This window comes from Calypte anna, chromosome 1 (assembly GCF_003957555.1).
Source record: "Calypte anna isolate BGI_N300 chromosome 1, bCalAnn1_v1.p, whole genome shotgun sequence".
Taxonomy (NCBI): domain Eukaryota; kingdom Metazoa; phylum Chordata; class Aves; order Apodiformes; family Trochilidae; genus Calypte; species Calypte anna.
In genome coordinates this window covers 88,524,669-88,551,011 of record NC_044244.1, presented here as the reverse complement: position 1 = coordinate 88,551,011, position 26,343 = coordinate 88,524,669, and the positions used below count along the sequence as shown (strand labels likewise).

Sequence of the window (26,343 nt, the reverse complement as noted above, 5' to 3'; positions counted from 1 at the left end):
TTCTAACTATTTTAACTCATTGCTGTTTAAACCTACATCATAAACACAGCACTCTGCCGAACTGTCATTTAGTATTTCTAGCAATTCTTACGCACTGTTTCATTCTCTTTCACTCATCATCCTTTATGTAACATGGAAATACAGAATACTTTAAAATTTTAATTGTAACTGTAAATTAATGAAGTTGTGATGTAGCACTTCATTTAAAAACAGATAGAGGTTAGTAAATAGATAACTGCAAAAGGCTGGGCTTAAAGAAATTATATTTCTAATTTAGCTTCTTGCAATCTTCTTATATTTATCTAGGAAATTATTTACACCTCTGCTTTGTTTTCCCTTCTACAGCATTTTGATATTAATCTTTATTCTGATATAAAGCTCTTATGGAAGCTAATAAGACTGTAATCATGCTGTGATAAGTAAACAGAGTACTTTATTCTTAAATATACAATCCTCTATCTTCTATATATAATTCTATACTTTCTATAACATTACACTTACACCAAAGACTATGTAAAGGATTATTTGGTGATTTACCTGGTCTTGAGGAAGGAACTCTTGCTATCTCTAGGGAACAAGGTTTTTTGGTCACTGCTATGTCTATTGAATCACAAAGACTGCTATCATTTTCTGAAGGAACTGCATCCAGAGGTACAGAGGGTATTGCTTCCAATGCATAACCTCTCTTCTTTGAATAAGATTCCTGAAATGCAAAAATTTAAGTAGGTAAGAGATATTTTTCAAATGACACAGGAAAAGAGCCAGGTTAAAAAATTCTGGCTAGCAGGGTTTATAATTCAGCAAATCAAATAATTAATTCTGCTGAAATCTAAATAGTAACAGACCGGAATAATTACTTGCATGCTAGAAGATAACATTACTTGTTTCTTGGAATTTTTCTGTGATATAGCTCGTTTAGTTACAAAAATGGATTTATTCATCAAACATAGCTCCAACATAACTGTTCTTGCCATACCTGCTTTGCTGTTTTCTAATTCAAGGGAATGTCTCTTATTTGTTTTAATTATGTGCCTTGTTCATTTTTTTAAATTATAACTCATAAAATTGACAATAATATTAGCCGCCACGATCACTTTCTCTTTGGGGATGGTTTTAAAATATGTCTATATTACATATAAGAAAGCTAAAGATATGCCATCTACATTTTAATGACAAAATCCCAGGTTGTGAATGAAGATGTATTACTGCTTTGTATTTGAGTGAACAGCAATAAAGGTGCAAGGTCCCTTAACAGTGGTACTCAGTGAATTCCATCATTAGCAAATGGTGACAGAGGAAAAAAATGAAACAATCAGAACTTTTGCTGGTTCACTGAAGATTGTCTCTGCTCTAGAACATGAATAAGAAGATAACATACAGTTTCACCAGGGTCTCTGATTTGTGACCTTTTGTTTGTTTTTTTTTATCCCATCAGAAAGCAACTGTAGGGGAAAGAGATAAATTTGTTTTTCCTACATTGGCCATACAGATGCCTGAGAAAGTTAAACACTGCACATAAATTGAATACAATATAATAAAATGCAAAGAGCTAGAAAGTACCCTTTATTATCCTAGCACTACCCAGAATATAACTGCAGAATGTGAATTAATAATTTCTCCAACAAGGATTCACATTGCCTAAGGTAAACTATGGCTATAGGTAACAGCTCTTTTAGCTAAATGATTCGTACTGCTAGCGGATCACGACACAACTGAAGATTTTGCAGTTTTTCTTGCTTATTGTGTTGTGACCTGATATTTATGGGAGCTCATTATCTGGTAATGGATTCAAGGCCTCTCAAAGAATGGGGTTGAGACAGCAGCAACAGAAGCTCCACTTCAAAATTTCACTTGATGACTTCAGAAGAACCTATTTTTAAATGCCTGCTAGGCTAACCCACCACTAAATAACAAACATGTAAATGAATACTGGAAACAGTTAATTATAAGCCAGGGAAGAAACTCACTAAATAAACGGAACAAGCAAGCATTTGCAATAAAAAAAATAAAAAATATGTAGTAGTAAAAACCAATACAAGATTAGTGGCCAATATTAAAAAAACATACCTAAAAGAAGAATGTGATTGCACGTCTACCTCTTTTACCTTTTGCTTTTTATGTCTAGTGAGAGTATGAGCTCTCTGCTTTAGCAAACTTACTGGTATTTGCTAATAGTAACTAGTTTCAGCTAGCAGACTCTACAGACATAACAGGGAACTGAAAAAGTTTGTAAGTGGGCTTACTGAAGTCTGAATACAATTATTTAACTTAAGTTAATAGAAAATTAATAGAAATTATTAATAGAAGTAATAGAAAATTATTCCTGCAGCCCACATTCTGTAAAAAATAACCAGTGCTACTTAGCTATTTTTAAAAAATCCTGCAAATAACACTTGGATAAAATGAATCATGGAACTTAGGAAAAGTAAAACTGAAATCAAGAAGTTTACAAATACACAGTTTTGTAAATGTGCATGAGCTGGAACACTAGGTTTAAATTAGAGAAGATTTTTTTTTAAACCTTGTAATTTATAAATTACAGCACTTTTAAATCCGGAATATATCCTTGCCCTTTTCTCACAATAAATTTAGAAAATATTTCTCCCTGGACTGCACTGTGTAGTATGGAGGCATTGAATCAGCTGAAGAGCAACTGCAGAAGAGTCCTTATTCCTTCCTACCTTGAAAAAAAGCAATGTCTAGCTTGTCCATTTCAGTCTGCTGTAAAAAGACTGAGGCAAAAATTTATTTAACAAAGGAATTTAAAAAAAGTATCTCTGTGGTTACTGGAAATGGCTACATACAAGTGGAACCATATTCCATAAAATATCTCAAAACCAACATATTGGTAGGCCTTTTTTCTGTGTTTCTGCTAAGCTTCTGGCTGCTCTTGCTTCTGCCTTTTACATAGTCTTGCATTCCTCATAAGAATCAATCTGAATGATGTATGCTCAAGGACTGAGATACCAAGCAGGATATCAAAATCTGTGTTTGTATAACTTAAGAATAAAATTATAGCTGTTCAGTAGCATCTAATCTGAACGAACATACTGACGAGAAGGCAGAATTTGCATTTTACTGAAAATTTTTCACATCATTCATCTCCCTTCTTATAGAAATCAGATCGGTTGAAGTTTCATTACTTCCCTGAAACATGGCACAACATCAGTCAGACATGACTGCCAGATGACTAACAGCAGAAAAAGTGTTTTAAAGATGTACTATTGCATATCATGCATCACAGTGATAATTGATGTAGATATGTTGCATCTTACCAGGCAATTATTAATTTATTTACAACTTCTAAATTTATAACTTCTAAATTCAAGAATTCTAAAACCAAGAATGCAAGCAAGAAAGAAGCCCTGACCAGTGACTGAATATAATTCAAACAGTTTTTTGACAGGGAGCAAAGTGGTGAGGAGAATGCCCAAACTTTAAGGGTGTTCTGTGATTTTTTCACAAAAATGTACTAAGCAAAAACCAACTGAAAGTACCTCCTATCTCACTATAGCCCCAAAATACAATCAGATGGTGAAATACTTCTTTTAATTGCCTTTCCATTTAAAGAAAGCAGGAATATTATTATAATTGGATGGCTAGTAAAACCACTTTTATCTATGACTAATAATTTAACCAAAGTAGTTTTTAAAGTATCATGTAATTAGAATAATTTTTCATGAGTCAAACTATGATAAATATTCATTGTTATGACAGCTAGAAACACTTGAATATGTGATTTGTCATAGAATAGGTAGTAAAGTTCACTTCATGATATATTACAGAATCTGGAATCTCATTTAAGGGTAATGACACAGGAGGATCTACTCTGGTCTGCACAATTTATAACTTCAAAAAGGATATCCTCTTTTGCCCTCCCCCCAAGCATCTGAAACAGTGGGCTTTCTATTGTGGGAATAATACATGTACAAAGTTATCTGAAATAATTCCCTTCCTCCAGCACCTGAAACAGTCATGGTGAGTAACTTTCAGCTACACTTCCACAGAGCTGCAAAAAAACTCCATTTTAAAAACCTGTAAAAAATAATTTGTTGTCCTGTGTATTTATACTGTTAAAAATATAAAGATGAGGCATATTTTTTCAGAAACTATTAAAAAAAATAAGAGATCTGCTTTTTCAGACTCTGTGCTTGAGGAAAAATGAGCATTATTTACACAGCACCCCAGATGTAGGTTTGTCCTCCCCATTTCAAATGCGTATTTGGCAGCATCTTGTTTACAATATAAAATTACATATGAAAACATATGAAAACTCAGCTGCTATCACTCCTTGCAAGCTCAAGGTTCTACCAAAGCTAGCTATTGTATCCTGAACTATAAATGTTTGAAAACAAGGGTAAATTGTGAGCACGAGTACAGTGTCAGAGGCAGAAATATATCACTGCATTTTTGCTGAGTTTCCCTAATTCTATCTGGCAGATAATCAGAATTTCAAATGAAGTTATATTGTTGAAGTCATGTTACAAGCTTTCCCATGCATACGACATGCAGACGATGAAAAAGAGCAGATGCTTCCTCTAATGAATTACTCAGTGTGACAAAGGATATACTCCAAGTCTACATAATCTGGTTTATGCAAATGCTAATGGTTGTGTGTGGCAATGTAGCATAATACAATAACTGGTTTAACAAATGATTCTTAGTTTAGATGAACAAAATGCAATTACAAACTAGAAAGTAATTTCCAGGTTACTCCCGTTTTTTCCACTATTTTTATGAACACTGTTAAAAAAATGTCTTGTTTGAATATCAAGATACAGGAAATTTTATTTAAAGCCTTGATTGAAAATAAAAGCTATTATATTGAAAAAATATAATTTGCTGCATGGAAACAATAATTCTCTGCAAACTGCATAAACTGTAATGCCAAGGTTTTAAACACAGAAACAAAAAGCAGTTAGCTCAATACCTGGGGCAAATCTCGGTAAACTAAAAAAAAAATCTGTATTAAAACAACTAAGAATAGAATATTACGAATTACTAAGAATAGCAATAAAACCATTAATTAATCTTTGTAAAAGTATTCAAATATCAGTTCATAGCCAGAATATCATCTATGAAAGAGGGCCTGCATTAACATCTATCTTCATACAACACTTCCTCTAGTAAGACATAAAATAAGTCATTGGAAACTGAGACATTTGGGCCAGAAGATGTCTCAGAAGGTGAATCAAGATGCTCAGAAGAGTGTCACAGTTTCAAGGGTCAGCTTCAAAGACCAAAACAAACAGAACAACAGGAAGAAGGCTCTTCTGGTATCTAGTGAAGTGAAAAGAAAGAACCTACTTTCAGTCTTCCCAGAGACTGATAAATAAATGTTTACCTTGTATACTTTGGCAGGCTGCAGACTTCCTTTGGTAACAGCCCAAAGATTTGAAGAGGTTATGAAAGGACATTTTTCACAGTACCTGGTATATAATCAGACTTCTTCACTTATTTACAGGGATTCCGACAGTATGTGAGTAACAACTGACGGATTCCTACTGAGCATCACAAAATCACTCTCCCCTAAGCCAGTAAAAGAAATCCTTTTCCACTTTGCATCAGCTTTTTTGAATGTGCCTGAGGGCAGGTGTGAAATATGCAAAGACTGAATGAGATCTAATTGTTCTGCCTTTGGACCACAAGGGAATGAACCATTCATACTTCTTCTCCTCCCCATCTGAAAGACCCAAAGGCTTGGTCCAGCTCTTAAACTGGACCTCCTAATTTTTTTGTTTTGTTTCGTTTTTTTGGTCATCTACCACATTGAAACTTAGCAATCAGATTTTAAATAAAAACAGTGAACATGGAGTAATAATAATAAGTCCTCTTGTTATAAGGGCTAAAACTACAGAAAATGTTTGATACTTAGAAATCCTGTGGTGAAGTCAGTATTTATTAAAAAGTAGAAGAAAAAAAAATTATCATACTATTCTACGTTAAGCAGAGAAGCTGAAATTTTCTCACATTTTATAGCCTCATTGCTATCAATTACTGTGCTATTAAAAATATATGTGTTGCTATGGAGGGGAGAGAGGAACTGAATACACTGAAGTAGATGAGGAGGAAGAAAACCACATCATGTGTGTGAATAACAATTTTTACTATTAACATAAAGTAGAAAAGAACCCTGGAACTTCAAACTGGGTTGACTGAAGGAGAGATAACATCACTAAAAAGAGACATTATGGAAGACATTTTCTTTGAAAAGAAAGGTTTTTTGAGTTAATCCAATATCTGTTACAGATAATCTGTACACTTCTAGAAAATATTCTGTATTGTCCCATCAATTTTGTTCTAAAATAATGTAAATACTTTCACAGATTCATACAATATAAACCAATTACTTGATGCCATAGACAATGGATTGAATAAAAACTACAAATAAACATTTGTTCTTTCAGGAAACGGGATCTCCCATGTTCAAATTTTTCCAGTTTGATACTGAAGAAATAAAAATTTAATTAGTTTTCGTATAGAAGTCATTGCAGTAGTGTAAGACATGAGTTTCTTAAAAGAATCCCTTCCTACATATGATTCCACAGTAAGAACAAGAAAATGTTTTTTCAAATATTAAAGTTACTGAAAGTCATATTATAAAAAAATGAACAACTTTTTTTGTTAAATTAAATGATGGTATACAGCTGAAAAGAAAATGAGCAACAAAATCAACAGAGGAAGAACATTTTGAAATTATTCTTTAGAGGTTTTCTAATTAACTAGGACCAAAAAACCTATGTCTAGAGTAATCATGGTATTTCAGCAGAGACTACCAGTAAGAGAGAATCAGAAGGAAAATAAATTCATCCTGTACATTAGAATCAGTATTTTAAAACTGGAAAACAAATTTTGACAGCAAAACAGGAGAAATATGCACAACAGTGGTCTAAGTGGTAGACAAATGTTAATACCATGTCTGTATCTCCTGTGTTCTTAAAGAACCTAGCTACTGCCCATAGTTCAGAATGTGATGCTACAAACCCTGCTGTTTCCTTGCCAAAACCCTGCAAAACCCCACTAACACTCATAACATGGATATTCAGCTTTACAGATACTAAAAGTTCCATTCTCCAGTGCTACCTCATCAGACTGTCCACACGCTAGACACTTTTATGAGCACTGGCTCAGCAATATTGAACTCAATTAGCAAAGACTGATAAATAAGGACAATTCATCAGCATAGTTACCTAATTCACTACTCATTTCTGAAGGAGAGACATTCAGCAAAGAAACATGATACTTCTTTACGGTGCTTTAAATAAGGAATCCCATTATTTATGTCAAAGCTCTATTGCTTTAATTGTTACTATTTCATACTATAGAAATCATAATAGTATTTCTACTTATTTACTGTAAATACTCTTCCTTATTTATTGAAGAATGGAATCTGAGAAAATGGAGATTATATAAAATGAAGTTAACAAGGACTGTAAGGGAATCAATGTCATATTTTCAACGAAATTTGAACTTTGAAAACTTTCTATAGATTCACTGCAAGATTCCAGTTACATAACATCTACCAAAGAATCCTATGTATATATGACCAAAATTCCAGTATCTTGCCCAGATTTTCAGTCACACCAGTGGTATGTGTTCTATTACAGATATTATCTATTAATGCTGTGTGACCTTCCTTCATATGCAAGCAAACTATGGCAGCATTTCACACAAACAAGATAGTAAAAAAGTACACAAAACTGCCTACTGACGCTGTTCTAGGTTCTGATTCAACATACTTCTTGTATTTCAACAAAAGAATAACTCAACTCCAAAATAGCAATCCAAATGCTCAAAGTTAGCACAAACTCAAGTCCTTTATAATTTCATTATGAGGAAACAGAGTTTGTCAGAAAAGAATTTGCTACTCAGAAAGTCTGTGTGTCACTGCCTCTCCCCTGTTCCAGTAAACCTGTTCCAGTTTTAATTTCCATCTTTTAAGTCTCTTGTTCTTACTCCTCTTTATCTTCCCTTGGGAGGGTGGGTAATAAAGAACAGTCCTGTCCTCTGTTTTTTTCCAAAAGGGATTAAGTTCTTTAGTACTTATGCTTAAGTAATTTGTTGAATCAGGGTTTATCTCATTTTCAGACTCAGTATAATGGGTACTGGGAACAAAAGTTTTCAGTGAAAACTTCCAACAGCCACACTTGACATTAAACCCCAGGCAGCAAGAGAGGATTCACAATTGCAGCCTATAAAGTTGTTCATTTTAAATTCACAGTTGTCAGTCAGGTCTTTTTTCTTCAGAAAGAAATCAGGTTCTATCAATTTTACAAAATTCTCCAGCGACTTACTCTGTGAAGCCATGAATTTTCCTACAAATAAAAACTGAAATAAATAAAAAAGAAGAAAACAAAAGTCTCCCAGTTTCCAACATTAGCTTCTCAGTGGTTCTCAAAACAATTTGTATCACCATCAAAAAAAAAAAAAAAAAAAAAACCCCAAAACAAAACACCCACACAAAAAAAAAACCAAAAACCAACCAACAGGGAAAAAATGGTGCTAGGCTCAAAAAAAGGATCAAAATGCCAAGTGCCTCTAAACAGCCTTTCATAGAACTGCAGCCTTCTCACAGCATGATTTAATGGCTAATCCACTTAGTAAATCCATATAGCAATCACCACACCCAGATCTCACCACCCACCTGATCACTTAACTCCATTTAATTCAATTACCAGCCTTTTTGTCCATAGACCCTTATCTTCCTGCTACTGTCATAGAAAGAACAAATGCCAAGTATCTTTGATGGCTTTATTTTTTTCCCCACAAAATGTAATACTGAACAGTAAACTCAATTTGGCCAGACTAATCAAGAACTTGTAAATAAACTTTCAAGTTTCAACATACTGCTTTAATTTTCATGCTATGTAGCAGGAGAAACTGAAACACCAAATTTTCGATGCAAAGTTGAGCTTTTCTAATGAAGAAAACTAGAACATTAGGCTAACTAGTCACTGAGAAACCCTAAATTATTTTTTTTTCCATTTTCCCAGAATTTGTCAGGCAGTATGAAAGCAAAAACATTCCTTGAAAGTGTGCCTTCTGGTTTTCACTAAACTACAAACCACAAATTAACAAAATGGAATATACTTCTACAAAATGGAACATACTTCTACTATTTAAGATCTCCCCAGTTACTGTGCCATATTTCAGGAATGTGACAGTGTTCAATTTAACATTAATTTCTAAATGACTTTGAGTATCTCCCTTAGTAATTAAAGTCCATCTTGAAAAACAGTATGGTCATCAATACTTCAGATGATTTCTGACAAATCCATTGAAAAATCCAGTATTTTTTGGCAACTCTCTTTTTCTCTGCCTCAACCCATTTTGATTTTGCTGTTTCATGATCACACCAAGAGACAACACAGACGGATGGTACACAGACTTCCACAGTGCTGGCCAGGTATGGTTATACTTCAACAAACATGATTTACAAATGGAAGAAAATAGAGTCAGACCTCATTTTTTAAAAGAGATTACCTAACATGAGATTACTTGTCTATAATTATACAGAGAAGTATATAACAAATGGTTATACATAATTGTATGAAAGAGATGTCTGGAAGTCATCTCATCCAAACTTTCAGTCAAAGCAGAGCTATCTTAACCATTAGGTTGTTCTGGGCCTTGTCCAATCAGTTCTGAAAATACCCAAGATTAAATAGATTACAACATGTCTGGTTACATTATATATCCATATCGTAGTGTCCACATTGTACAATACTAAAAATGCATTTGCCAAAACACATCTGAAGTCACAGGTAACTTTAAAGTTACACTGGAAATTAAGAAGCTGCATAATATGTATGCAAGAACAAAATGCTTAGATTTATTCCTTAAAACAAAACTGGAAAGTGTAGCATAGCACTAATATAAGACAGGATTTTTTTCAATAATGCTTCTTTCCCATCACTGTTCAGCAGGGTATAATCATCACCTGCTGATTCTTTCTAGGCACAATACATATTGCACTTTTCAGCAGCTGCTTCTAAGTGTGGGTGGTGTGTTCCTGAAATTACCAATAAAATTTCAGCTCGCTGCAGAGGAGACAACACTGCAAAACAGAAGTTTAACAGAAATATGTCTTCATGGGTGATAGAGACCTCCATCTGAACCCTATTTAAGTTAACTCATCACTTAATCTCCTAAATTAAGAAGAATAAAAAACGCTACAAAATTTTTCACTGAAGTTTAGAAACTATAGGAAAACATCAAAGATAATACAACAATCTTACTCTGGCTAGTACATGCTCCAGGTATACTGTAAGCCCAAGGTGTCCTCCCTGGAAAATAATCCTGTCTCTACCATATCTATAGCATCAGCTAAGAAACAAGATAACTGCAACATAAAATAGATAATGCCACAAGTCTTTCTATTTCTAATTTTTGTGAATTTCAACACCAATTAATATCGGTCAAATCTAGTTCTTTACCATTCTAATTAAGTGTTCTCCCACTAAACACACTGGGAGGTAAAGTTGTTAATGAAGAAAATAGATGGCACCATTTCTTGGGTCCAAATTGTTAAAATACTTTAACCAATAGTGTATAGTTAAAATATGCTCTTTGTTTTTCTGTTTTTATTAGAGAGAAAAGAAGAAATACCCCATCTTTTATACTCCCTCCTCTGTGTCTTAGCTGTTTAAAAAGTAACTAACACACACTGAACTTAAAATGTAAGACAATTTTGAGGTAAGTCAAAATAGAAGCTCAAAGTGGAAGAATATATTACAATGAAAATAGATAATGCCCAATAAATTTCCCAATATTAGCATTTTTTAGAAAGAGACAGAGTCTTCATACTTTCTCCCCAGAGAGAGCATCAATACAGAGATTTTTTAGGAACATAATTTGTCTTTCATGTACCTAGAACTGTCGTCTTTGCAATCATAAACAGAATTGCAACATAATAATTTTCAAAGTTGGGCTTTCTATAGAATAACCTTAACCCGCTTCTACCATACAAAGACAATACAAAATTCCTTCCTATTAAAAATTAATTTTTAAAACTACATAAAAAGAAGTACAGACAGACATGATAAACTTCCAGAAGTCATACATGAAACACCTAAACCCTGTTAACTAACAAATCCAACTCCAAACTATAAATATTCCTATAAAAGCCTTTACTGATAAAGAAACAACATTTCTTTAAAATGTCATGACTCTTAAAATCGTGTCAGGAGTCCACTTTCTCTTCCCTGCTAACTAAAAGAATTTTGGGGAAGATTTGGCTTGAGAGCAGCCAGGCAGAAAGGGACCTGGGAGTCTGGATTGACAGGAAGCTGAACATGAGCCAGCAGTGTGCCCAGGTGGCCAAGAAGGCCAATGGCATCCTGGCCTGTATCAGGAACAGCGTGGCCAGCAGGTCCAGGGAAGGGATTCTGCCCCTGTGCTCAGCCCTGGTGAGGCCACACCTCGAGTACTGTGTCCAGTTCTGGGCCCCTCAGTTCAGGAAGGAGATTGAGGTGCTGGAGCAGGTCCAAAGGAGGGCAACCAGGCTGGTGAAGGGACTCGAGCTCAGACCCTATGAGGAGAGGCTGAGGGAGCTTGAGCTGTTCAGCCTAAAGAGGCGGCTCAGGGGAGACCTCATCACTCTCTACAACTCCCTGAAAGGAGGGTGTAGCCAGGTGGGGGTTGGGCTCTTTTGCCAGACGACCTTCAACAAGACAAGAGGGCACGGTCTTAAGTTGTGCCAGGGGAAGTTTAGGTTAGATATTAGAAAGAATTTCTTTACGGAGAGAGTGATCAAGCATTGGAATGGGCTGCCCAGGGAAGTAGTGGATTCTCCGTCCCTGGAGATATTTAAAAAGAGACTGGATGTGGCACTCAGTGCCATGGTCTGGTAACCGCAACGGTGGTTCAAGGGTTGGACTTGATGATCTCTGAGGTCCCTTCCAACCCAGCCAATTCTATGATTCTATGAAATTTCTCTTCCACATAAGAACCCGTAACAAAGTTGTTACAGTTCCTGCCTCTAGGAATCCTGGAGCCGTGTTAGAATATACATCAGTCTCAGAAGTAAATGTGAAGATATTCCAGAAATTCAATGTTTCTAAAAAGATTAAAATCTGCCATTAAGCTAGAAGCATGGCACTTCATTAAATATTTAAGTAAACTTTCCATATCTGATTGTATTTTTGTAAATAGACATGTTTCCTGGCAACAAGAAGGTTTGTAAGTACATCTTTTAAATTAAACTTCATTTTTTCCACAATAACTGCCCTGTTTGCTTCACAGATATTACTTTTAATTTTTAATATTTTTTTCCTGGTTGGACATCATGTCAAACACAGGGAATAATTGTTAGGATTTTTAAGCCATACATGCAGCACTTAATTCAAAAGAAAGTGCAGTCAAGCTGATCCAACACCTTCCTAAATGGGACATAGCTAAACCTACCTTATCTCTCAATTACTTTCCATCACAGCTAGGAAAATATACTGGCATGGCTGGCAAGATTAAGGTGTGCAGATTGCTTGCCTTAAACTGATAATATTGCTATGATCACCCAGGACTCTGCACCACCCATGTCTCTCACATTGCAGACAGCTCTGTAGTTATCTCTGATAAGGCTCAGTTTCCCCTCAGGAGAGAAATACTCAGAGCACACTACCCATACGAAGGAAAATGTGAGCACGTATGTTTGTATGTGGGTAATGATAAACTTTGTAAAACAGATTAGGAGCTGAATAATAAATTAACCTGCACTGCAGAATAGAATATTGAGGCCAAGAAACAATTCTATTATTGGTACACAAGATTGCTCTACACTTAATATATACCTGAAACCTTCCTTGCCTTGACCCCCTTAACCAATCAATAAAGCAAACAAATGCCCTCATCAAACTGGTCTTTGTTCAGATTGCTTCCTGTTGCTTTACCAAAGCCTACATACAGGCAAACTAGGAAAAAGCTATCCTTTGTTCAATCTTCTAAGCTTCTGCCATAAGGAAACCTTGAGGTAAAAATGGCTGAAGTATTCTAGTACCTCTACCTCCATATCTGAACTGCTTAATACTTATTTCACATTTGAATGTAATGAGAGCAGAAGTTAAGGTTCTCTCTTCCCCACAGCATGGGAGTGAGAGCCAGGAGTATAGCATGGACATATAGCACAGACCATAATTCAAACTCCTTTTACCAAAAATCTAAAGGGATAAATTCTTACTTGATGTAAATTTGCTATTCTTGCCTTTGTGATGACAAAGTGTCCATTCACTGACTAACCAAAGGCAATGTGGAAGAGTTAAGTGCCTGAGCAAGAGAACAAGGACATACAGACTGCTGTGGAGAAGATCTACATTGGAAAGGAGCACCCTGGGACAAGAGCCTTGTTGAAACTCAGACTGGAATAAAAAAAGCAGTTGAAGGTTTAATTACAGAGTAGTCATCTCCCACTAAAACCACAGGTGTGATACACATTGAAAAATAGGACCTGCAAGCACATGTACTCACTCAGTAGCTGAAGGTCTGACTGCTAGTGAGGCTACAGCTATGCAACTACAGCTACACTGCAGATATCACTACAATCTGCAAATACAAGACAACACGGTGGTACAATCTCACAATCTGTCTCTATCAGTCTCAGCAGCTTTGTAGTTAAGGTCAGTCCTTGTGCCGAAGCCCCTGTTCCTACATCTTCACTGCTGTCATTACCTGTGCTGTGATTTCTTCAAGAAAAGCAAAAACATACTGTAGTGTCAACCCAGTTACCTGCAGAATTGTACCCTGGCAGCCTGTATTTCTTTGGAAATACTCTTAAGTGCAACTACCCATACACATATTGATGTAAGGGTTAATATAAAATGCCTGCTAGTAATTGTCTAGAGGTCACATTGACCTGATAGAAACTAAGACAAAATGCTTGTTTAATAGAAGCTAAGAAAATGTTTAGGTAGTTATCAGTTTAGCACATATATTTCCCTTCTAAGGTGATAACTCTAGCAACCTTGAGATAAGAAACAGAACATGTTGTCAGCTTGGCTGAAGACTGAAGAAATGAGCATGCCCAGAGAGGAATAGGTGAAAAGTTTACCCAGAGAAAGACCTTTGCTTCATTTTTACTTCACCCCCACAAGCCCCACCAGGAAACACTATGCAAGTGCAGGAGGGAGGAGAATATGAAAATGACCTCTTTGGACTGATTTTAATACAAAGGAGTAGGTGATGCATATGTATAGGTGTATTGTGAAATCTAATGAATATGTAAAACTTCAGTGTAGATAACAAAAGCCTGACTGCAAGATTGGTGCCCACAGATTCCAGAGGAATTATCCCCTCGTGTGCCCAGCTCTGAATAAACACACCCCTCTCTAGAACTTTCCAAGTTGTAGGGTCGTTTTCTGCAAGTCAGTATGAAGTTGATTATACTATTTCTACCTCTAAACTTTCCCATTCTACATTTAGGTAAATTATCAACCTCTTGACTAATTCCTCATTCAAGATTATAATAATAACAACACCAAAAATGGTTCCATTTGTATCTTTAGAAGGCATTGCTCAAAAATACATTTTAAAGATCATACCTCAATTTTCTTTCCAATAATTACCTAAAGAAGAAAGAGAACTCTCTAGCTAAATGTTGTATTTTATCACAGTATTCCTATTTTTGTATCAACTCTGAGAGAAAAGTATATATATACAATAGCATATTCTTTTCTTCCAGCTCTTAGAGGGAAGAATGTTCATTAATAGAATATTTTTCTGATTTTATTTAAGCAGAAATTCAACCATTAAAGCATTAAAAATCTTGATAGTTACTGTAGGAAGATTTTATAAGAATTGGAGATCCATAAAAGAGGGTCTAGTAGTACATATCATGATAGCTTTTTCTCAGTTCAACAGGCACATCATTGCATAGTAAACTGTTTGCTATGAAGCCTGCAATGAAGAAAAGGTTTTCTTTCATACTCCTGACAGCCAGAGAATATTAAATGTGGAATTTTCTAAGAAAACTTGTTTGGGTTTTTTTCAGATATAAAATATTCATTTATGGAAGTCAACATTTTCAACAAAAATGTGCATCAGTTTCACAAAGGATGGAATTTCTGCCCCTCAAAAAAGATTAATGTCAGAAAACAGCAATAAGTCCACATCAGCCACAAATCATAACCTACAAATGAAATCTCTTCTAAAACAAGAGGAGGCATTTAAATTTGTCTGCCCAAATCCACCTGTGGATTTGGGTCTCTAGCTTTTTTGGTTTGTTTGGGGTTTTTTTGAGAGTGGTAAAGCTGGCTGTTAAGTCCATTTGGGCACTTTCTAAAACCCTTAAAATTTTAAGACAATGCAAAGATTTTCCATCAAGCTTTTCCAGAACTTCACCAATTGCAAGTAGTGGAAGGGTGGCTTATTCTGAGAATACCTGTATCACTTCTATGTTAGATTTTAAATTATTTCTGCAGAACTAATTCCAGAGAACTTCTTATAACAGCCATTTCTAAAATGGCATTTTCCAGCAGCATTCAGACAGAAATGACAGAGTGCAGGTCAGAAGTACCTCCAGACAAGACTTTTTCCATAACTGCAATAACGAAATCATTTGCCAAGCTCTTTGCTTTGACATGTTGAAAACTGTGAGCTCATTAGGTCACAGATGGATACTGTCATGTTCTCACCCAAAATTCACATTAATTATACCGTTGTACCAGTGACTGTGTATACAAACCAAGAACCAAGCTTTATGTTTGTTCTATTTTGAAGTGTAAACAGAGTATGTTTACATAAATATATTTTGAACAAGAAGTGGAAAAATAAACTTGTCATTTTGGTTCAAGAGTAATTGATAGACCCTTTTTACTATTTTGAGATCTTCAGTAGAATATGGATTTTAAGACATGATGTCAAATGCCTTGAACTCATTGTTTATTCATGATGGAACTCTGCCTTTTCTGATATGCTAATGGAGTGACATAAGTATCAGAAACATGTTTTTTTACTTTCACCTAAAACATGCTGTCGGAGATCATATCTATCATAACTTGTCAGATGAATTCAGGACGCTGGTCTTAGTGTAAAAATTGAAATAAGTAATTTTTGTTCTCAGTCCCCTGGAACAAGATGTTGTCTGCTGCATTCTGAAGTGAAAGATGCAATAGATCAGCTATCAGCTTGAAAGATTGTACACAGTGATGGCAACGGTTTGTAAACTGAACTCAGTGGTTTATAATTTGGAGGCACTACCTAATTTCTTTCCTGTCTTCAGTCTTCTTTCCTTTTTATGCAGAGAAACAATCTAGAAAGGCACTGTCATTTCATGATTGAACATAAAATAAATATATTATTTTTCCATAATTAAAAATCTTATTAGTTCTCAGAGCAAGAAACACAAGATACTGTAAGATTTAGTGTAAATTTATGTTGAAGGAATAAAACTAATTTGAGAGTTGCTATCTTAAAACTTTCATCACTCTTGAAATTAATCTCTCCATAAAAAGGAAGGAGATACCAAGCTAATTTTATCCTATTTTTTTTCAAATGCACTCCTCAATTTCATAACACACTTTATATTTAAAATTAGGAAATTACTCAAAAATTACATATATGATCATCATAGGAAAGTTAACAATAATTAGGTGATATATATTTAAGTCAGAGATGTTCCACTTAAGAACTTTTATTTTTAAAACAGTCTTAAAAAATGAGGGCTGTAAATGAGGACTAAAAATGAGGACTCCTACTGTGAAGCAGGATAATTCCAACAGCTCTGCACCTTGCCAAATGTCTAAAATGATAGATAGCATGAAGAAGAAAACAGCTACTGAGAGGGGAAAGGAAAATAAAATCTCCTTCTGAAAAGATCTGGCAGTGCTCAGTGTTATTTGAGGGCATTAGTTGCCACATCCTGTTTCCCTTGACTGCAGTGGAAATGTTAGCATTGACTCCAAACAGGTGCAAGTCCCCTGAGACTGAAGGGAATAAAAAGTACAGTCACAGGATGAAAGCAACAGTGTGTAAAGTGTGGTAAGACAGGATATGTAATTACAATCTGGTACACAATAATCTGACAAAGCTATTTAAGTGCAGTGCCAAGAAAGGATGCAACTGAAAAGCCAGACATTTCTAAACAGAAATTTGGCAGGTCTCAATTCAATGCTACAAGAAAAGCACAGGAAAAAATGTTAAAGAAATGAGAGTGCTTGGCTACAGTGGGGGGAAAGAACAAGGAAGACCCAGAAGCAGCAATAAGCATCGTCCTGTTCTGCAGCAATACAGCATCACTTGTTCAGGACACAGCTGTTGGGAGGCCTTGGTGGCCACTGCAGACTGGTCTACTCTGACAATTGTTGGGACCTATATTACACTTTTTTATTTATTCTTCTCAGCATTTGAAAATGTTTGGGGACTTTTTCTAACTTATATAATCTTCAAAGAGAAGTTCTAGGCTACATTCTTAGACCAGCTGAGTTATGCATGACGTCCTCAATTAATTCGATAAGGAAAGTGGCTGAGATGTCATATTAATTAGAAGCTGGTCAAAAATAGAGTACTTATCCCAAAGGAAACTATACGACTTCAAAATTTCTTTCCAGACTGAATCAGGAGAGAATGCTATGCCACACAAAAATCTACCTAAAATGGGGTAATAAACACAAAACAGTCCAAATATTAAACTTATCTGAATGAGTACTACAGCAGAATGACTGAATCTTGACACTCATTTTTAAAACTGGATTTTGAGGTTAAAGTGAAGACTGAAGGTAACAAGGAAATAAGGCAAGATTAGAAATTACTGTATGAGGTAGCATGAGATTAAGCAGCTCTTCTATAGTTAATGTTTTAAGATTAAAAGGTAAACACGTACCTGTGCAAGCATGGGAAATCCAAGGTTCCTGCATCCATTACAAGGTGTCAAGGCCTCCCATAAACCTGAAGGACCACAAGTATTTTCACCTGCATCATCATCATCTTCCTCTCTTGGGGATAAACTTGTTGATGAAGGTCTCTGTGCATAAAGAAAGAGGACTTTCAAAATTAAACACAGTGTTATGTTGCAAAAAAACATTTTACATAATGAAAGGGATTGAACAGATTACCATTTGTGAATTCCAAAATATGAATTGTTATTTTTATACAAAATAACTACTAAACTGTTAATTTCTTTATGAAAATCCCACTTTCTAAGGAAGATGCATATTGGCCTACCTGCAATTATACTTTCAACACAAGTGAATGTAATATCATATATTGAAAATATGTATTTATTTTCTTCATTATGAAGTCAATGGCAATTTCTACTTCATTTGACTTTAAAATTTGCTTTTACATCACTAAGTTCACTAAATCACAAAGAGAATAAAAACTAACATTTATTTTAAAAAAAAAGCTATCACCAAGAAGGAAACACTATAAGCCAAGGGGATGTTGCTTCATTAGTCACCTGTTGTGTTCAGCAAAGAAAATTGAAAGTGTATTATATTTTCCTAGACCAGTCCATGGTTTCTACAGAAAAAAAAATATACTGAATTTATCAAAACATGAGGTTTCAATTTTTATTTTATATTTGCCAGTAATAAAGGTGTTATTTTATTTTGTAGGGCAAAATATATTTTAAAATCACCTGTCTTATTTTGTTTCATCAACTAGAAATACTGAAAGGTACAGGAAAAAGTCATGAAGTTATGAACATTAGGGCTTCCATAATGGTGTCAGTGATAAGGGATAATATTGATTTTTGCTTAAACCAGAATCCTATTTTTTTATGACAGCTAGAAACAGAAAGAGTGGACAGTTCCCATCGGTTTACGCTATTTTACTGTCCTGCTATACAGGACAGTTCACCCCAACAGAACAAACTGCAGTAGCAACTTCCTTGATTATAGGAGGAGGAGGAGGAGGCAAGTTAAGCCAATAAGGAATGATTCTTAAAATCTCATATTAAAAAATTATGACCAAAAAAAAAGTAAACTTTACTTGTATCCTAATTCTTTGTCCATATTTAAGTTGGACTATGTAATAGGTTTTCAGCCTGCTTGACATTTGTTTGTGCAGTTTACCTGACACTCAGACACTAGATGCTCTCTTTGGGAAGACAACTTGTTTGTCTTAATCTTCCCAGCAGGATTTTTCCCTGACCAGCATAATGCTGATGGGACAATGGCTGACCACATCTGTTCATCTGGTGGTAATATTAGCTCTAAAGCACTGCTATGAGGTCCCAAGAAAATTAAATACCCTCCACAATTAACTGCAAATTGTTTTAGGCAATAGAAAAAAGAAATGTGTAGAGTTTGCTGCAAGAAAGGGAATGGAGAAGGGAAGGAAAAGTAGAGGGGAAAAGCAGCAGTTCTGAAGATGACCACAGGCTGATGTTCACTGTAAGAGAAGCACAGGCACTGCACACAGGCACCAACTCAAATAGTGTAACATCTGAGGAGCACTTAACTTTTGACTTGTGCCAGCTTCTTAAACACCAATGTGACTGGCATACCATTAATTTAAGCAGGAAAAAAATGTCTAAATTAATTTTCCCCTTACTCACAAAAGATGAAAAACATATCCATTGCCATCAGTCTGATTCCCCTCAGAAAATGGTTGTTCCCTGGTTGCAGACTTTATGAATTTAGCCTTATCATACAAAGTAGATTTATTTACTTTTATTTTAACAGTCAGTTTCTAAACCATTCTTAGCATGATATTTCATAAGGCTATTCTGACAGTGAAGTGGTACCATGGAATGTGTTGCCATAGCAACCAATACTCTTGCACAGATTATTAAAAGGATTGGGTTAACTCTGCAGAATGTGAGTCGTGAAAGACTATTATTTGTATACATTTGCATAGACAAAGGAAGCAGACTATAGGTCCTTCCTTCTTATTTATGATGCCATCTTCCATGGTGGTTGCCCTATGTTTACAATTTAAAATTCAGAATTGCCGTACCAGAGAACAAAGTGCTTCTTGCCCCCTGCAGCAAAAAACAGAGAACTGCAGCAGTGCTAAATACAGGAAAGCAGGTAGCACACATTACCTGTCCCCTTATCGGCTAACACGAGTGAATAAAGACAGAAGTCACAGAAAAATGTATAGTCAATGAACCTTCTAAAGGTAATAAAATTCACACACACGATATCAGAGAGAATTTTTAAATGCTACCAAAAAAAAAAAAAAAATATTAAGAATAAAATTCAGTACATTTGAATCATTCAAGGGAGAACATGAGAGTATTTTCCCATCACAGAAACAGCGCAGAAAAAAAATCACAGCAAACACATTATAGAACAATAGAAAAACACACAAGCAGAATGTGAATATAAATTGTATTATTTCAATGAGATTTATTTTATATGACTAGTCCAGAGTGATAGACCAGATAAAGGGGGGCTCCCCCACTAATTTAATCCCCCCCATTAATTTTAAATTAATGTCAATATGAATGAGAAGTGAGGAATATCACATAGGCAGATCTCCTGATCATTCAAAAAGAACAGTCCATATCAGAGTTCATGGCACACACTTTTGGAATAAATTGACTAGCACTTCCATACAAGGAGATAATCCAGGTAGGAATTACATGATACAGGAGGCTAATTTAGAGACTACTGCAGAGCTGGACTGGCTCTCACTATACTTAATGAGTGATTGCTATCTTCTGACCCAGACATCTGCTACTAAAAAAAAGAAGCATTAAGAGAAATGTACATGAAGGGTCAAGAAATTTTACCCAGCGAGGTGGTAGAGGCACCATCCCTGGAGATGTCCAAAAGACAGGTAGATGAGGTGATACAGAGGATGGTTTAGTGGTTGGGGTTGTAGGGCAGAGGATCGGACTTAATAATCTCAGAGATCTTTTCCCATCTTGATGATTCCATGAAACAGTTCTTGCTATTACATTCCCTGCTGCCAAAAGCCCAGTTCTTCACAGAAAACAGGCACCAAGGAGTGAGAAGTGCCTCAGGGTGAGAGCTGCATTTGCAAAGAGGACTCAGGGAGTTTATAGCTGCATGGGAGAGAGGGGAGTCAGAATCCCAAAATGGGGTAGCCCAGGTTTGCATATCCTGGGGAGAGGGGTACACCTGGAGGAGACAGGTGAGATACAGAAAGACCTGCCATCAATCCAGAGCTCAGAGTGTCACACAAACCCATAAAACTCCCAACAAAGACCACCCAGGTTACTGATGTTATCTCCCAGCCCTCATTCTCTTCCCAGAACTGCCTCATTTTTTGTTCTGTTGTATAATTCAATTTTTCCTCCTCAGAGATGCTTTGGACATGAAAATCTAATTCTGTGTGGGCTGCTGGGAAGCCTTGAAATAGCCCTGAGGGGAGAGTTTTAGTGAAACCAAAGTTATTTATGCCCACCTCTGAGGAAAAAAAAAAATAGGCACAAATGATAAACTTATATTCATGCCTGCTTTGACTCAAAAATAAAAAGTAAACGTAGTTTAAAAATGCCACCTAGATCATAGTTGCTCAGTTAATTGAATTTGATGTTATGAAATGGGGAAGTCAACATAAAATGTAATATTAAGTTTCAAATAGGCCAAGTCTGCCTAAGATAGATGAGACATGAGTATAAGTATCACACCCCTTCCAACAAAACAAACAGAAAATCTTAAACTATATTAGATATAAGAATAAAAAAATGAAATATTGGTCAGTAAACCACAGGATAGTGATAAATATTTTACATAAAAGCTCTCTTTTTCAGTCAAATTCTGAATTATGGATTTCAAATTGCACATAGCAATCGGACTAATGGTACAATTTCTCCATATCTAAAAAAGAGAATAAGAATTTAGTAGTAAAGGAGTAGTAAAATCTAGCATAAGAACACTGGACCATTACAATTAGGGGAAATTTCCTTCAAACTCTACTGGGCCTGACACATCAGCTCTGGTTTCCATTGCTGATGTGAATTTATATCATGCCTTTGAAAATCTAGGTATGGAAGTCTTCTTCTTCATGTTTCCATCTACAGTAAAAGCAAAATTTGCCCAGCAGGTTGAAGGATACTTCATTCTGCAAACAGGATACCTGTTCTCCTCATGTATGTATGTACATTGTATTTGCTGTCACAATAACTTGAAATGATTCTCTGGATCTAAGAGAGCAAGACAATATTTATCAATAAACAGAATTGTAAGTACAGACAAAAAAAAAAAAAAAAGTAAATTCTGTTCCACTCTTGTTTAAAAGTCAACAGGAAAAGAAAAAGAGAGCACTCTTAATCTTAACTATTACTTAAAGCTAAGTTCACAGCTCAAGAAGCTTTGCACCAATATATGAAACATATATAAAGTTTGGCCTTTGTTTTTATAGATGTCAGTGATTTCCTCACTACTATATGACCCGATTATATAGATGAGTTTTCTATATGAATATAGGAAGTCAGACAAAGCCTCTCATTTCCTTTTCTTTTTGTCTTGTAAATCTGTTTTTTCAAAATTATCGTCTGCTTGGAGAAGTATTACAAATACCCTTCCAGACAGTATACACCAGAACAAGATAGCACCAGCAAGACTGTAAAAGATACAGTAAGAAAATAAGCTTTTTTAAATGGAGTAGCAAAGATGAAATCCAGAAGACAATTTCATTCAGCTTCTGGAAGGCTGAAAGCAACCAAACATTTGAGAAGCTAAATGCTACCACTTCATCTGTAAAAAATCCTGTCAGTAAGAGGTTCTTCGGAAGAAATAATTTGTCAGACATGGGACCATGTAAGTATCATACCATTTCATATGATCCTAACCACTGGATTAGAGGTGTGCCTCTCCCTGTCCTTTGCCTGGCCCAAAGGATATACAATTATGTCACAAAATACAAGTTTAAAAAACACAGTTATATTGTCCAAAATTTTAAGTTTACTTTATATTAAGAATGGAGAGGAAAACTGTTCCAGAATATCATCTATAAATGAGGATGAGCAGGTTGCTCTCTGCAGCTGCTGTTCCCAACAGCAGTGGCAGCCAAGCCAGGGACAGCAGAGCTGGGATGGAGTTCCTGTGCTTTCAGTGCTCCCCCTGCTGCTGCCCAGGATGCTCCATGGAGAAAACCGATGGATGCAGAAGGGAGAAAAAGCAGCACTTGGGCATCAAATGCAACACCATCAGTTACTATTTTTCCACAGCAGGCTGCCCACATTAACCAAACATATTCTTCTGGGATTCAGTAAGAATCCTGAGAAGGAGAAGCCTCGTTTACAAGACACATCTGTGTCTTACAAACAACAGTGAAACATTTTGGGTGCCTGGGTATGCCTCTCCCACAACCCCCAAAGCAGCCTTCTCCATACTTTGTGATTTTCCATTTCCCATCCTCATTACCTTGTCCTCTGCTTTGCACTGCATGTCTGCAGCCATTCTTTCACAAATATTCCTAGTTTACATTTCTTTCATAATTTCATTTGCTATGAGTCTGGTTAGAGTTTGATTGCACCTCCTGTATTCTGCAAAGGAACAGCAGGAGAGCAAAGAGAGTGTTGTACCTAAAGTAGCTGAATATTAGCAAAGTGTACTCTGTACCTGCCTCTGCCACAATGGCTGTGGGATGCTGGGCACGTCATTGAAACTTCTCTGAGATGGTCACTAAGTTTGTGTTCCTTATTTGCTGGCTATACTGAAATGGTGAAGTTGGCAGAAGTGCCAGGCTACATCAGGAACCAGCATGAGATATTCTGTGACCATTTTCAGTGGTACATAAGACTAAGTGCTCTGAAAATCCAAGCCCAAGCAGCCTGATACAGGGAGAATCTTGATCACTGCAAATCAGTGACACTGCATGTGGTAGTATTTTTGGACTAGATCTCCATAGAAAAAAAAGAAAAATCTTGTCAGAAGCAGCCACATGCTCTGAACTGAAGCACAGTAACGTCTGAACTGGGGAAGAAATCACTGTAACCTGAAGTCAACAGAGCCATGGAAATAGATTATACGTAACAACAGTAAAATGTATTAGATTTAGACTTGACACAAACACAATTCACATACGTGATCGAAAGTACATGAATGTGTAGTTACTGCCCCTCAGTGGGCAAGTGCTATTGATGCCTATCATGATGACCACCCCAAAAACTAGTAATTTCTCTTTGGAGAAGCATCTGATAGTATGCAGTACACACACCCTGAAACCAGACAGCGAGTACAATGTACATTGAATAAGGTCAAAATTGTAAGCAAAAATGAGATTACAAAATGAATGGGTACATCTGAATGTGTATTCAAAGCGGAGATACACATTTCAATTTTTTTAGTTCATCCTTGCATGTAGCATAAATAGTAACAAGACATTCCTCAATCTTTGCACTACTCTCGTGAGAGAATGCATGCACACATATGATACTACACAAGTTTTAAGATTTGAAAAACCTAACAAGCTATTAATTATTAAGGAAATACAAGGCATAAAGGAAAAAAAGGTACATATTCTTCCGCCAATAAAGGGATTGGTGTTTTTCAAAACTTAAGATAGCTTTTAATTCAAAATTTTAAATTTAAACCATAACATTTTTAAAAAGCCCATCAATGAACTTTCATATATAAATAGAAAGGTTGATCTTGGCTAATTCATTTTTCACTAAACATAAAAGCTCTCGAACCAACTGTGGTAACATTCATATGAAAGGTATTTCATCTCTATAGTAAAGCCAGCATTAGGACTCTCATTTAGTGATTTGGTATTTTGTGTGTATATCTTAAGTGCAAAGCAAAAGAGACCTCAATGCATTTTAGTAAGAATCTTCACTCTTTTCTAAGTCCTGCTTAATGTTTCCATGTGGGTGAAGATTTTCAAACGACAGATAATTCAAGATTTCGATAAATTGAAAAATTGCAGAGAATGGAACACTTAGTGCTTTTAGTAATTATAATTTAACCAAAATAAGAAGGTAGTTGTTAAGAATGATGTAGCAGGTGGAGCCTATAGAATTTCTATCTTTAAGGTTCTTGGGAAGCATACACTGCATTTGATTTTCAGTGTGAAATTAACAGAAGAACTAGTACCTGCCTGAAGCTGCAATATGCACTGTCACGATACAAAAAAGCCCTTAGAACATCAAACTAGTTGAAAGGAATGGACTGTTTGAAAGCTAAACATTTAAATCTAAGATATTTGTTTAATCTATGGATTAAACTAATTTCTGGATCACCTCATCTATGGATTAAATTAGTTGCCATTAAAGCATGTAGGCATTTCTACAACTTACTCCATTCTAATATCTGTGGTTGGGACAAAATTGGCTTGCCTTCCAAATTAATTTCTTCCTCTTAACTTCAGGTAAAATAAAGTGAACTTGTCTTTCAAGCACTTGTCTAATTTTTAGTATGTACTGATAATAAGTATTTGTACAATTCAGTCTGTACATCGTAGTATCCGTTTCAAATATTTAACATCAAAGCACTGCAAGTTCCTTGATTGAACAAGGAAAAAAACCTCAACCCAACAAGCCACATAGACTGCAAGGACATGCTATGCTACAGAAACGCATTTCTAGGGATACCTCTCCATCCCACAGGCATATAAGTTTTGACTTAAGTTGTTATTTAGGAACCATTTGTAAGCTGTGTAAAAATGCAGGAATTTGGTAACTTTTATGTGTCTTGAAATTTAAGCAAATGAATAGTTCCAATCAAGTTAATGGGATTTCTCATGTTAATGACAGGCTTATGTGTCTCCTTGAATCAATATGCACATGACTCATTCCAAAATGTGACTCACTGTGAAAAACTAATGTACCATTTGAAAAAGAAAAGACTGACAAGGAAGGGAATAGGAGACTGAAGAGAAGCAAAAATCAAGTGTTAATATTTTTAGAAACTTTAAATAGAATTAACAACTTAAGCATATTTACATAAAGGCAAAAATAACTCGGAGACCATTTTTTTGCTTTAAATGTCATTGAAAGAAAATACTGCTTGGAGAATAACTACAGAGGCATCTCTGCATTTAACATCTCTGTGCTACCTGAATTTTATCATATAATATTTGAAAAACACTTTGCAATGTAATTGCAAAGCAAGTCAGCTGCAAAACATGCATTTTTCTCTTTTAAAGTTGTGAAAGAGAGGGTGGGTAAGTGGGTGGCAAAGTGATGAAGCTTATAGAAAATACATTTGTCATGAAGTAGAGCAGAAGGAACAGAAATTAGAGGAAAAATTAGGTGGTAAATGAGTAGGCAGAAGTCACCACTTTGTTACTCCTCCAGTGTATGTTTTTTTTATTTAGCATATATATTCTCAATAAGAGGGTGTTACTGAAAATGTAGTTATTATTCCATTAATTTCCTGTTGGCTTAATGAGCATAATGGGCATAAGAGAAAATCATATCTGAATACACAAAGCCAATCTAAAGAATAATTATGTACAGCGCTGAGTCAGTCATCTGAAGTTGAATGCTGGTTA

At 35.5% G+C, this 26,343-nt stretch overlaps 1 protein-coding gene across 1 annotated transcript in view; it reads right to left on the bottom strand.

The window, feature by feature from the left end:
* ANKS1B (ankyrin repeat and sterile alpha motif domain containing 1B) overlaps positions 1-26,343 on the bottom strand; it is a 410,716-nt gene that overhangs the window by 292,169 nt on the left and 92,204 nt on the right. Inside the window, 2 exon segments of the mRNA XM_030447180.1 lie at positions 538-703; positions 17,810-17,950. Coding sequence (XP_030303040.1) covers positions 538-703; positions 17,810-17,950 — 307 coding nt within the window.